Below are 13,171 nucleotides of genomic sequence, written 5' to 3'. Positions count from 1 at the left end.
TACTACCGGGGTTACATAGCTTGTTGAAATATTATGCAATCTACTTAAATTATCTTTTCAGTCAGTGTTTAGCAAACAACGAAATATAAATATACAGAATATATGTATGTATAACTCTATCCAATGTGTGTGTGTGTGTGTGTGTGTGTGTGTGTGTGTGTGTGTGTAACTCTATCTAGTATGTATTATATATGCATACCTCCATATATATACATATATACATACAAATAGAGAAAGTTCTGTTAAGTCTACATGCATATGGATATAGTTATCGTATCTCGTGTACTTGTATAGTGACATTTATATATGTTTATATCATTGTTCTTTTCAATGGCGAGAATATCCAAGCAAACAGTTTTTCCCAATAAAAGAAAAATTAAGAAATGAAATTTACTATAGATTTTATTTCTTAAACAATACCATATCACTTTCGCAGACTTTAAAAATCTTATTTTTATTGTCCCCCTCGTATATTTTTCTCCCTTCTTTGATCAAACCGATAATGAGATAAGTAACTTGATATATGTTGGACAAGTTAGCTTCCTGTCAAATATTTCACATCGACTCGCTAACTTTCTTATTTTCTCATTCTTTATTTCTACGGATTTTTTCTTAATTCTCTCAGTGTCATGTTTTGTCTTTCATTCATTCAATATAAGAGCGAAATTGTGATGCATTCTTCATATTTCTGTATTGACACTGTTCAGTGAAGATATAATCCTCGCGTGCTTCATAATAATGCAGTGATGTAAGAATTATTGAAACGGAATGAACATATCGAGATATCGTTGAGGTTGTTTTTCAATTATTCGTTCACATATATTTTGCTCTGTGCAGCATGGTTATATCTTATATCACAATCTATACGACACTGTGCACGTCTATGTATCCGTATATTTAGATTTAACAGTTTATTGCGGTGAAGTTTATTGAGCTCTAATTGGTTGTTTGTATGCATACACAACACTTGTTAATGTTGTGTGCGAGTATGTATGTATGTATGTATGTATGTATGTATGTATAGATAGATAGGTAGATAGATCTACATACATACACACATATATGAATACAGATGCACACACACACACACACATATATATATATATATATATATATATATATATATATATATACATATATGTATGGATGGATGGATGTATATATGTATGTATATATATATATGGATGTATGGATGTATATATGTATATATATATATATATATATATATATATATATATATATATATATATATATATATATATATATATATATATATAAATATATATATATATATACATCCATGCATCCATATATATATATATATATATACATACATATATACATCCATCCATCCATCCATATAGATATGTATATATATATATATATATATATATATATATATATATATATATATATACGCTAATACACAAGATTTTATATTATATATTTTACATACACGTACATATACAGAAATCCATGTGTGCGTGCGCGCATGTGTGTGTGCGTGCGCGCATGTGTGCGTGCGTGTGTGTGTATGTGTGTGTGTGTGTGTGTGTGCGTGTGTGTGTGTGTGTGTGTGTGTGTAGGTAGGTAGGTAGGTAGGTAGGTAGGTATGATGGAAGTCGATTCAGTATTTCGACCATTACTTGTTAATGAGCTGCAAATAACTTTTCAACCACACTGATTATCTGCATTGAGAGCTATTGCGTAATTGTCTCGCTTTTCGCTTAAATTCAGTTTAGCGTACATATATACAAACATACACGTATATATACACTGATACACATATGCCAACACGACTGAAGAACTAGGTCCATTTTTACGGGCCCATGAAACTTCAAGTTACATGGAGCTGAATCAAAAGTGTCATTAAATAAGACAGATAGATAGATAGATACATAGATACATACATACATACATACATACAGATAGGCAGGAAGACAGACAGACAGACAGACAGACAGACAGACAGATGCATACAGACAGACAGACAGATGCATACAGACAGACAGACAGATGCATACAGACAGACAGACAGATGCATACAGACAGACAGACAGACAGATGCATACAGACAGACAGACAGATGCATACAGACAGGCAAGTAGATAGGTACATACAAACAAGTAGATACATACATACAGACAGACCAGATATATACAGGCAAACAGACAGGTACATAGATACATACATACATATATACATACAAACAGATTGGCTGACAAATAGATAGATGATAAGATAGATAGATAGATAGATAGATAGATAGATAGATACATACATACATACATACATACATACATACAGACATACAGACAGACAGACACAGACAGACAGACACAGACAGACAGACACAGACAGACAGACACAGACAGACAGACAGACTTAGACTGATAGATAGGTAGAAAGTAGATAGATACATACAGACAAACAGGCAGACATGATAGACTAACAGACAGACAGGTAGATTGATAGATACATACATACAGGCATACATGCATGAACAGACAAACAGACACAGACAAACAGACACAGACAAACAGATAGATAGATAGATAGATAGATAGATAGATAGATAAATAGATAGATAGATAGATAGATAGTATTAACAGCTACTGTATCATTATAGCGTAGGTTGTGAATAGATATGTGTATGGGGTCATTTCCATAAGTTTAATAAGCATTTATTTTGTCTCTGTCTGAAAATAGATCCCCAAATTTAATTAAGCCATGGAGCTTTACGTATTTATTCATAAACTACGCTGAATTGGCATTTTCCTTTATATAACAGAACACGATAATCCTGTTCAATTATATAATGCGTTAAGTCTTGCATAATCTTGTTTCAATCTTAAGTAATTTTCACTATCTACTTTCACCAGTTTCGAAGGCCGAGATGGTCGATCGTTGTTGAACCTTTAATAAAACTACTCGGTCCAATTCACATTCCAGGCAAAAAACCAGTGCTTAATGAATGGTATCATAACTTTTCGGCTTGATTAAATATTAAATATGCGTTTATTAAACCTCAAACAGTAATATTGCAAAATTATTTCACTAAGCAAATATCATAAATTAAGTTTCTCGTCTTTCGAACGTCGGTGGAAGTATGCACTATCATGTGCGTGCGTGTATGTAGATATATATGTACATATGTATAAAGACAGACACACACACCCAAAGAGGGATAGAGAAAGAAAGGAAGAGAGAGAAAGGAGAAGAGAGTGAGAGAGAGTAATGTTCGTTTTCATGAATAGTGATATATAAACAACAATAAGGTGTATAAATATTGGCAATGACATCGAAACCACCGAGAATCTATTTGTAAATATATATGTCTGGTTTGCATGTGTGCGCGCGCATGCATGTGAGTGAGTATGGTGTAATCGCGCAAGAAGAAGAAGAAGAAGAAGAAGAAGAAGAAGAAGTAAAAAGCAAGGTGGTGGTGAGAATGAGAAGGAGGAGATGATGGAAAGGGTGATGGGAAGATGATTATGATCAACATGATGATCTTTATATTCAGCTTCACCATTTTTCGTCATTAAAAACAATAAAGCCTACGTCAACAAGAACAACAGCATCTGTTAAATTCGTAAACATTCAATATCTGTCTTTGCATTCCATTACAGAATAAAACTAATTGATCAAAACGTTTACTTGATGACATCATTAGTAAAACTATCAATTATCTCAGAGAAGTCAGCTCACACAGCAGGAAAGCAATGATGATTATTTTACTTGCGTATCAATATAATGTAGAATATTATTACAGCAAACACGGCATATCCACAGCTTGCTTTCAGGAAGACATAACGCAATGAGAAAAAAAAATTTCGTTTATACGTAGCTTTTCTAGAGAGTGTTATTATATTAGGTATACAATTTGTATTGAATTTTGTCAAGCTTCGCCTGACGACTATCTAGTTATCACTATAACTTATATAATGACATTCGTGGTGATTCCAGTGTGAATGCACATATTATGTTTAATTAAGGAAAATAGACGAGAAGATATGCTGGAACATCACTGAAAATATTTTATTCCGCTAACTATTGAAATACGAATGATTTATAGTGCAAGACTGAGAATAAAGGCTGCTATAAATGAAATTTTCCAATACCCACTGTGCTTTTGACCCAGACGTACATGCAAACACATATTCAAATTACATGTGTGTGTGTGTGTGTGTGTGTGTGTGTGTGTGCGTGTGCGCGTGAAATAAATTTGTACATACAAGTATATATAGATGAATATATTTATGTACATCTACATACGTGCAGATATCATAATGTGCATTTTAACCGTATAATCATTCAAGATGCCAAACTTGCAAAGCACCGCTGAAGTCTTTTGGGAACCTCTTAGTCTTTTTCTTTTAGGTTCTGAACTCAAATCTTACCAGCTTCGATAAATACTAAGTACTAGTCGCATACAAGAGTTAATTCAATCGACTGTACTTTTAATTATCATTATTATTATCATTAAAAAGTGTAGAGTGTTAAATATACTAAATATAATTTATTATTACGCTTAAGGATCAGGCGAGATGGCAGAACTGTTAGCACGCCGGAAAAAGTGCTTTACTATATTTCTTGCGGTTTTACGTTCTGGGTTCAAACGCCACCGAGGCCGACTTTGCCTTTCATCCTCTCGAAGTCGATAAAATAAGTACCAGTTGAGCACTGAGGTCGTTGTAATCGACTAGCAACTTTCCCCAAGGTTTAAAGTTTCAGGCATTATGCCTATAGTAGAAAGAATGATTTTCTCCTCAAGGATATGGCGGTAAGCTGGTAGAATCGATACCGTGCCGAACAAAATGTTTTACGACATTTCGTCCGTCTTTACGCTCGGCGCTCAAGTTCCACTGAACTTAACTTTACCTTTCATCCTTTCAGAGTTGGTCAAGTATTGGGAGACGATGGAATTGACTAGCTCCCTCTCTTCAGAATTGCTGGCCTTCTGCCAAAGTTAGAAAGAATTATTTTGTTTTAAGACAGTTCAAATCTAAGGCACCAGTGAAGTAGAGGAGCCCGGTGGTATCGACTAAACTCCTCCCCTCGAACTTGCTAGCTTCGACTCTAAATCTGAAAAACTGTTAATTTGTTTTAGGAGCTTGATTGTGAAGTAAACATGCAAGTACTTACCAGTGCCTCCAAACGCACCCCCTGTGGCTTTATACAGTTCCCGCAACAGACCACTGCTTTCTAGCTCATGAACAGTAATGTCAACTGTGCCTCCGCCGCAATCCACCACCATGTACCTCATGCCTGAAAAATGACAAAATTTATTTTACATATCACACAGAAAAGGACCAAATATAAATGCATGCATATAAATGGTTTAAATGATTTCGCAGTGGAGACCTGAGCCTTGAAGATCGTGAGCGTTGTGGACGTCCATCTGTCATCGATGACGGTCAATTAAGGACCGTCATTGAGAAAGATCCACGTAAAACCACTCAAGAATTGACAAAAGAACTTCAAGTTAGCCAGGAAATTCCTTGCAACCATTTGCATGCGATCGGAAAATCAAAACAGCTCGACAAATGGGTACCACACGATTTGAATGCAAATCAGAAAATGCGCAGATATGAAATTTGCTCATTGCTTCTTCTCCGTAAACAGACCGATCAATTTCTCGACCGTATTGTAACTTGCGATGAAAAATGGATTCTGTACAATAATAAAAAATATTCTTCGCAGTGGTTTGCCCCAAATGAAGCACCGAAAACCTTCCCTAAACCCGAGCTCTTCAAGAAGAAGTTTATGGTGACTGTTTGGTGGTGTACTGCTGGACTCATCCACTATAACTTCTTAAAACGCAGAAAAGCCATTACTGCAGGAACATATTGCCATGAAATTGCCAAAATGAACGAAAAACTGCTACTGCTCCGTTCAAGACTGGTCAACAGAAGAGGGCCAATCATTCTTCATGACATTGCTCGACCACACGTTTCACTAATGACGCTCCAGAAGTTGGGGGAACTTGGTTACGGAGTTCTTCCCCACCCAGCTTATTTCCCAGACCTTTTTCCTACCGATTACCACTTTTTCAAGCACCTTCATGGTTTCCTACGAGAGAAGGAGTTCAAAAATCAAACCAATGCTGAAAGTGCGTTCAAAGAGTTCATCAGCTCCAGAACTCCAGATTTTTATGTTAGCGGAATAAACAAACTTGTAACTCGTTGGAAAAAATGGGCTGATTGTAATGGTACTTACTTTGATAAATAAAATTTCTGCATTGTTGAAATATACTGTGATGAATTTCATGTTTCAAAACGTTGCTTACTTTTTCTCAGTCTGATATATCGATATACTATTAAGGGGAATTATTAATTCAAGCTTATATAATGTTATGTCTCAGGCTACTGCTATCTAGCACCTTAGGATGATCTCTACTCAACCGCTACACGACTGCTACTCGACTGCTACTCAACACTCCTACCGCGGCGAGACTACCTCTATTTATATGTCTTGGGAGATCCTACTTCTTCGCCTGGGGGTGTCGACAGAACATATACTCAGATAAAATTCCTGAAGGCTTCAATCCAATGATTGAAATTAGTGAAAGAATAAAATAATAACCCAAAACATAAGGGGTTTTTAATAATCGGGGCAATAGCTTACCGGGAATTAAATCCGAACATGCAATGTCCATATTGATGACCTCGGGACTTTTTTTATTTGGCGATGTTAAAGGATGCAATGTAGGAGTATCCGGTACCAATTGATAGAGTCTCAACTTTCTGCAATATATTGAAGCGGCTTCCGGTTCCAGAGCTATAATAAGTTGTTCAGGGTTCGATGGTGATGCAATCCCGGCCTGAAAATTAAACGAAAGATATTCAAAACAATTATGACAATAGCAATGTCACGCTGCCATCATTAAAAACATCAACAACAAAAGCAATCACTCAATGCTTATACCACATTTTAGAGCCAAACTTTAATGCCAATAGGTATCCTATGAAAGGATATCTATTGAAATAATAAAATATTTAACAACACTGATACTTTGACTTCTAATTTATAAGCTAAACAGAGTATGAGATTTTTAAAGCTATAGCAAGTTCAAAATTGGATTCCATCACACAAATGCTATCATAACTCAATGCACCAAAGTTATCCTTTACTTAAGAGACAGCACATTTCAGTAACGAAAGAATGAGATAATTTAGCTAAGTACTAAACATTTTCATAGTGGTGCAGTTTTTTGTGTTTCTTTTATAGTACGTTATGAGTATTGATTACACCAGTGCTCATTTTAGCACTGGGCTAAGGAGGAACCCGCTCCTAAATCAACCGCTTAGAAATAATGGCGAAATTTCCCTCAAAATCTCATTTAAGAAAAAGAAGGATATGTTTATGATAATAAATCCTGAATACACTCTGTCTAAAACTAAAAATGGGCACTAACAGCGGGAATGGTCTGGCTCGTTTAAAACAGACTTTGTCTTCATGAAGTTTTCATTTTCGCCATCCTGGAATGTCTAGTAATTTCACTGACAGCGCATGTTAGTTATAAACGCTACCTGTTCTTCAAAGAACTTGATCAAGTTGCAAGGTGAATGTTTAAAGTCAGCAGTGCACTTTAGCAGAAAAAGTCGTTAATTATACATTATTCTGCTCCTTATAATGGCCAGTTCTACCTAATTTGAAGAACATATTACAGCAATGAAAAATGGACTTTGAAAGTTAAGAGACATTGCAAACGACGCTGGTGTAAGCCAACAAAATTTATGTTGGCAAACCCATGAACGATATATCCTTACATGTATTTATATTTCTATATGTGTATGTATGTATGTATGTATGTATGTATGTATGTATGTATGTATGTATGTATGTATGTATTTGTTTGTATATTCCATACAGAACTATGCAGCAAGGTATCACACAAGTATGCATACGTAAATACATGTTTGTATACATCGATATGTGTGTGTATGCATATACTATACACACGTATATATATATATATATATATATATATATATATATATATATATATATATATATATATATATATATATATATATATGCAAGCATATATACATATATATAGAAATACATACGTATGCATATTTGTATATATGCATGCACATTTATATGTCCATATATATATATATATATATATATATATATATATATATACGTGTGTTTGTGTGTGTGTGTGTGTGTGTGTGTGTGTGTGAATTTAGACATATGTGTGTATATATGTATGTATATGTTTATATTCTGGCATGAATTTACATATTTCTAATACCAGTGGTTTCAGGCTGGCGAATTAACCGGCAATCTATTATTTAAGAGCTAACAATATATACTGGTTGTGTCAACAATCTGTCAAACTGCAGAAAAGGAATGGCAAATGTGTTTGTGTCATGGAGAGAAAGGGAGAGAGAGAATGGATTGAGAGAGCTTCAAAGGAACGCTGCTAGCACGTGCACACATACAAATACACTCTCATAAATACAAAATGTATTGGCGCACATGCAAAAGGCAATTAGCTATATATGTGTATGTATGCGATTATGAACTCACGCCATTAGCGGTCGTAGGTGTATATCATCATGTGTACTGAGCCAGTAGCGTTTGCTTGCTCCCCCTCTCTCTCTCTTTCTCTCTCTCTCTCTCTCACACACACACACACACCACATATACACACACAATTTATCTGACTATTTGATGCAAGCGTCCTATAGCAAGATTGAACATTTATCAATCTATTTTATTAGTTATATATTGATTTCAAATTTTGGCATACGTTAGCAACTAGTACTTATTTTATCAACTTCGAAAGGATGAAATGCAAAGTCGACGTCTGCAAAATTTGAACTCAGAAATTAAGGTCGGAAAAAATGCCGCTAAACATTTTGTTCGGCGTGCTAACGTTTCTGCCAGTGCACTGCCCACTCTATTTCAGATTTATAACCTTGTATCGTGGATAAAGTGTTTTCCCATATATCTATACATTACAGCCGTTTCTAACTTTCTTCGTAAAATATCTGTAACGATATATCCTGGGTACTATTTTTACCAAATATATTTCAACTGCGTTTTAGATTATTTTATTACTGAAACGAAGTTTGGTGTTTTTAGGATAGACAATAATCATACAACACAAAGGCGAGAATTGAATCGCAGGAGGAAGAGAAGATGCAGGAAACGATTGGGGAATGGGCTAACAGTAGAATGAAAATTCGAAATAAAGAACGTAAATCAGGAAAGACTAGAAGACTTAATTCCTGATGGAAGGAAAGAAATTCATGCAAGAAATGAAGCTAGGTGTCATATGAGAAACGACGAAGCTGAAGCTAATAAGGAAAGGATAAGAATTGTTAATCAAGGACGTGAATGATGATGATAGGCAAAGAACATTTTGTACAAGCCAGAATGAGAGAACGGGCCTGGAGAGATAACCGAAGAGAATAAACAAGATTTCTTAGAAATTAACCAAAGGATTATGAAGGAATTGACTAAGTGGAGAAATATTTATGGCTGACACTGTACCATGAAAATGGGCCGTGGAATTAATGTGGGCATTGCCACTTTTAAATCAGGAACAAAAAATTTTAACACACCGCTGTTATGGTTGACGAGAATAAGGGGCGTGGTCACATGCGAGATGCGGTCTCGATAATCATCAATATGATTTTTTTTTAAAGAACCGCACACATCATTTAGGACACACCATGCAGATAGTCCAGGGAAGAAGGTAGTAATATAGCTGGAAACACCCTAATTCGGAGTTTCATTACAAACAATCAGCAGATGGTTTGACATCAGCTATTTCTCTAAAGAAGGGACTGACTTGCATTGCATAAGTAGACTCGGTCATGCAAGAGTTGTTGCAGGAAGAATCACACACCATGCATGTCCTCAAAGATGCAAAGCTTCTTTTCCCGACCAATGATGACTGCATCTTTAGAAAGAAAGTTTTTATGTGAAATTAGAAGAGAGTTAAGGTGATGACGAGACTTATGAAGTGAAATGGAGGGAAATGGTATCAGAGCAGATGAGTTGAGAGGAGTGGGGCCACTCGCATTAACTTACGTATTTGAATGACAGCCCCTTGCTTAGAGAAATAGCTTTTATTTACATTATTTACATTTGACGGATATTTGTCCTCATCTTGTTTGTTGTTAACACGACGTTTCGGCTGATATACCCTCCAGCCTTATCAGGTATCTTGGGGAAATTTTGAACCTGGGTTCTCATTCCTAAGATATTTTTCGATGTTGTTATTATTATTATTTATTATTATAGCATCGAAAAAAAATATCTTAGAAATGAGAACCCGGGTTCAAAATTTCCCCAAAACACCTGATGAAGGCTGGAGGGTATATCAGCCGAAATGTTGTGTTAACAACAAACAAGATGAGGACAAATATCCGTCAAATGTAAATAATTTAAATGTACATAATTCCTCGTCTCTTAAATATAGAACTGAAGCAGCTTTTATAACATTATCTGAGATAATCTAGATGTGAAACTCGGAGTCACAATGATCTCAGAGATATGAGTGACTAAGAATACATATCGATTACCCTTTCTTTGTTTATTCATATCAATTCTCATAAATTATAAATTTGTATGTATTTGCTATATGCATGTATGCATGATATTACATATATATACATACACAAACATATACACACACATATATACACACACAAACATACACAAAATCACACACTCCACACATACACACACACACATATGTGTGTGTATGTATATATACGCGTTTATGCATGTATCAATAACGTAGCACACACCGTATTCGTAGATGTATGCAAAAGTCTAATAATGTACGTATTTATATACTAATCTTGTTGATGTTGGCACTCCGTCGCTTACGACGTCGAGGGTTCCAGTTGATCCGATCAACGGAACAGCCTGCTCGTGAAATTAACGTGCAAGTGGCTGAGCACTCCACAGACACGTGTACCCTTAACGTAGTTCTCGGGGATATTCAGTGTGACACAAAGTGTGACAAGGCTGACCCTTTGAATTACAGGCACAACAGTGAGAGAAAGTTGTGGTGAAAGAGTACAGCAGGGTTCGCCACCAACCCCTGCCGGAGACTCGTGGGGCTTTAGGTGTTTTCGCTCAATAAACACTCACAACGCCCGGTCTGGGAATCGAAACCGCGATCCTATGACCGTGAGTTCGCTTCCCTAGCCGCTGGGCCATTCCGCCTCCACTTACTAATATATGTACCAAGGAATATACCAATATATGGATATTAGTGTTTGCGCATATATCTTTGTACGATTGAGAAGTGGGGCAGTTACAAGGATGAATACTATTATGTACACTTATTCAATGTGAATGTCCTATGCGTCGAAGATGACTGAAGTTAATTCTATTATCAGTTATATTGTATTGTTTTTGTATTTTGTTGTTTTCACTTTTTATATTTATATTTATGTTCTTGCTCATGTTTTTCCTATCATTCTTCATAAATATAAAATTTTATTTTCCTGAAGAGGTTCCACGAAAATCTGTTTGACTTTAGTAAATATAAGACTCATCTGAGACGCCTCATAGGTTAGCAGACTGGAGAACACAATGATTTCCCATGTGGTTGCAATTAAAACTTTGACTATATATCTCTCGATGACTGACTTCTGGTATACACACATGCATGTATATGTATATATAGATACATACATGTATATATACATACATACATACATACATGTATATATATATATATATATACACATGTATATACATATATATATATGTACATGGATGTATATATATATATATATATATATATATATATATATATACATACGTGTATATATATACATGCATATATATATATATATATATATATATATATATATATATATGTATGTATGTATGTATGTATATATATATATATATACACGTATGTATATATATATATATATATATATATATACATACGTGTATATATATACATACATATATATATATATATGTATGTATGTATATATATATACACGTATGTATATATATATATATATATATATATATATATATATATATATATATATATATATATATATATATATATACATCCATGTACATATATATATGTATATTGTATATATATACACACACATACATGCATGCATGTATATAAATACATACATGCATGTATATACATATATACATGTATGTATATATATATATATATATATATATATATATATATATATATATATATATATATATATATACGTACATACATACATTTTACTCCTCTTTTATTCGTTCAGCCATGCAGCGGTGGCCATGCTGGAGCACCACCATAGTCTTTCTGATTTCCTCAGTTTGGGATGTTTCACATCACCACTCCTGTATGTGCCTTTGTCCCAGCTGTTGTTACATTTGGTGTGTAAGGGAGATTGATTCTGCTGTCCTCGTCTGTACCTCATGTCGGATTGTTGGTTCATCAGGTATTGTGTAGAAGAGGATGACTAGTTCCCTTTTGAAGACTTCTACTTCTACCTTATGCAAATTTCTAAATTTTTGTGGCAGAGCATTGAAGAGCTGTGGGCCTTTGAAGTATTGCAGTACTTGGTCTTGAATTTAGATGGAGTAGATGGTACCTTTGGTACAATACAATACCGGCCAGGTCTGGCATTTATATAACATTCAATGCCAAAGTTAGGTACTAGCCCTTCTTGGATTTTCCATATGTAGATTATTGCATACCTCTCACGCCTTTTGTAGTCTACCCTTTCGGCACCTTGTATAAGATTACATTACTCTCTACTCAATCGATGGGGCTCTTAGTTTTGCAACCTACAAGGTAACCTCACTCCGGCTGGTGCCACGAAAAAAGTAGCTAAAAAGTAATTTTGACATTTTGTAAAGTGGCTGACGCTAGGAAAGGTAACATCCCCAGAAACTGAAGCACTACACAGTATGATGGCGGATCCCATCATACCGTCCAATATACACACGCGCATGCACACACATACACACGCACACAAATAAATAGATAGATAGATAGATAGATAGATGTGTGTGTGCGCGCGTGCGCGTGTGTGTGAAACTAAAATATTGTCATATTTGCTTTCCTTTCAACATTCATATAAATGTCATTTTGGTTTTTAATTTTTCTGACGTGATACTGTTATATTTTAGCCATTTTTGAAAAAAAGGAAAA

The 13,171-nt window shown here is 34.9% G+C and overlaps 1 protein-coding gene across 1 annotated transcript in view; it reads right to left on the bottom strand.

Annotated features, from left to right (window-relative positions):
• LOC106869337 (heat shock 70 kDa protein 12A) overlaps nucleotides 1–13,171 on the bottom strand; it is a 273,476-nt gene that overhangs the window by 71,670 nt on the left and 188,635 nt on the right. Inside the window, exons 4-5 of the mRNA XM_052965711.2 lie at nucleotides 6,628–6,823; nucleotides 5,146–5,268 (exon numbers count right to left, since the gene is read on the bottom strand). Coding sequence (XP_052821671.1) covers nucleotides 5,146–5,268; nucleotides 6,628–6,823 — 319 coding nt within the window. The remainder of the gene's footprint in view (nucleotides 1–5,145; nucleotides 5,269–6,627; nucleotides 6,824–13,171) is intronic.

This window comes from Octopus bimaculoides, chromosome 2, assembly GCF_046866305.1.
Source record: "Octopus bimaculoides isolate indiv1 chromosome 2, ASM4686630v1, whole genome shotgun sequence".
In the NCBI taxonomy this organism is placed as follows: Eukaryota; Metazoa; Mollusca; class Cephalopoda; order Octopoda; family Octopodidae; genus Octopus; species Octopus bimaculoides.
The sequence above is the reverse complement of the archived record's forward strand: the minus strand, read 5'-3'. Positions and strand labels throughout refer to the sequence as shown.